Source organism: Pterocles gutturalis, unplaced genomic scaffold, assembly GCF_000699245.1.
Source record: "Pterocles gutturalis isolate BGI_N339 unplaced genomic scaffold, ASM69924v1 scaffold26264, whole genome shotgun sequence".
Lineage (NCBI taxonomy): Eukaryota > Metazoa > Chordata > Aves > Pterocliformes > Pteroclidae > Pterocles > Pterocles gutturalis.
Genome location: NW_010131410.1, coordinates 1 through 2,115, shown reverse-complemented (window position 1 = coordinate 2,115; position 2,115 = coordinate 1). Strand labels below are relative to the sequence as shown.

The 2,115-nt window shown below is 61.0% G+C and overlaps 1 protein-coding gene across 1 annotated transcript; it reads right to left on the bottom strand.

The window, feature by feature from the left end:
* Positions 1–7: 7 nt before the first annotated feature.
* On the bottom strand, positions 8–2,112 carry LOC104467001 (alpha-1,3-mannosyl-glycoprotein 4-beta-N-acetylglucosaminyltransferase C-like; the record flags this gene model as incomplete). The annotated part of the gene is made up of 2 exons (XM_010080604.1): positions 8–931; positions 1,963–2,112. Coding segments are annotated over 2 exons (1,074 nt in total), but the record flags the coding sequence as incomplete, so codon positions are not given.
* Positions 2,113–2,115: the final 3 nt, after the last annotated feature.

Below are 2,115 nucleotides of genomic sequence, written 5' to 3'. Positions count from 1 at the left end.
CCGGCGCGCAGGAAATCGCCCTTGCGCTCCTCGGAGCCCGTGCGCACGCGGACGCGGGTGACGTGGGCTGGCTGCTGGAAGATGATGGAGAAGATGCTGCCGGCTGCTGGATCTTTCCCCCAAAAATACCCCCCTGCTGTGCTGTAAGCCTTGATGGGGTCGTAGTTCTCGAAGACGGACATGCTGGTGAACAAGGCGGCTGGCGGGTTGTCCGGAAGGTCCAAGGCATCGGCCTGGAACTCGTCGTCCTCCAGCCGATTGACGGTGCCCTGGAAGGAGGAGTAGAGGCCCATGTGCTGGAAGAGGGAGGGCTTGAAGCGGATGACATCCTTCTGGGTGAGCAGGAGGCGGAAATGGACCAGCAGCCAGTCGCAGGGCATCTCCTGGTAGAAGAGGAGGAGGAAGCAAGCCAGGCGAGGAAGGTCGCTGGAGCGGTAGAGCTTCCCAATGTAGCCCAGCTTGGAGAACTCAAGGGTGGCCCAGCTGGAGCCTTCACGGGAAGCCAGTGCCTTGCGGATGGCCGTCAGGAAGGACTTGGCGCACCACACGTCGTCCTCAATCATCAAGTAGTAGGAGGAGAGGTTGGCAGCGAAGGCAAGGAGGAAGGCGTAGTCCACGTTCTGCTTGGACCTGAACCTCACCCGCTCCTCCGGGTCGTTGTAGTTTCTCTTGAGCCCCTCCAAGGTGGGGTAGAACTCCCGGGGAGCGTGGATGAGCAGGAGCCGGCCCAGGAAGATGTGGTGAGCAAACTTGCGGGCGATGTCGGTGGCCACACGCATGTTCCATCCCGGGTCCGCGTCGGCCAGGTGCACCACCACCACCATCTCCTGCAGCTCCTCCTCCGTCGACTGCGTGAAGAGGGACTGGAGTGTGGCAGGGAGGTAGTAGCCACGCGGCCGCCGCACCGATGCCAATCCCACCGCCAAGAATTCTGCAAGGCAAAGGAAAGGCCGAGGGGTGACCAGGGGTGCGCCGTGGTGAGGTTTTTCCCTGCAAGCCACAAGGAAGGGGCTCCATGAAGCTCTCCACGGGACCAGCCCACGCGGTTAGTGCTGTTCATGGCCCCATGTCCAAGGCCAGCAGGTCCTTGCTGAAGCTGAAGCCCCCAGCATCTCAGGAGGGGCCTGAAACTGGACCAAATGGTAAGGAGAGGACAGGATGAGGAGTCAGGGACTCCTCTGAAGAATAAATATTTGGGAAAAACACCTTCAAAAAAGCCAAACTTGTGGAAGGAAGAGTGCAGAGACAGCTTGTGGGGCAGGGATGGCTCCATGGCGTGGCTGCACATCCTGGAAGCATGCCCCTACCCTACTCTGAACCTTATGGAGGTGTAACCACGCTGGGATGAGACATCCCTCAGCCCTCCCCACAGCCCAACTGTGGTGGCATTTGTTCAGCTTTGCTGCAGCTTCTCTTGCTGCTGGCTGTGCAGCACTGTGCATGTACGGGACCTCAGGTTTCAGCGTGGGCTCACGGGGGGCTGCCCAAAGCTCCTTCCCATGGTGCCTGCACGTCAATTGCTTTTCATGCACCTGTCCAAGAGCCTGACCCACATCCCCCACCCTATGCGGTTGTCCCAGGGGTCCAGCCCCCCCATCTCCACCTTCCTGACTGGAGAGGAGGAACCTCAGCCCCAGGGAGATGGGGTCTCACCACCCTCCCATGGAGATCTGAGAAACCCCAAATCTCTACAGTCACCCCCAGTCCCAAGGACTAGAAGCACAGACCACACTTGGAGCACGTGGACCTTCCTCTCCTCCTCCACTTCCCCAGTCAGAGCAGTGAAGGCTGGCTGGGGGAAGGTCACCAGGTATCGGCAGGTCCCCCATCCCAAAAAGGCTGGAGCTGACCCCTCCCTCCCCCGGCAGCAATGGGGCAGGTCCGTCCTGGGACGTGCAGCTGCGATGGGCGAGATGTCCAAACCCAGAACCCTGCCCAGCCCGGGGTCCCAGAGCCACTCACTTTTGTGGGGTGACAGGGAGCCAGCGAGGAGGTGGTAAGAGACATTGCGGAGTGCGGAGAGGTCACTCGTGTCCCTGAGGATGTGCCCAGCTCCTTCTGGCTGCAGCAGCTGCAGGACTGTGTCCGGGGCCAAGCCCCTGAGCTCCACCTGGG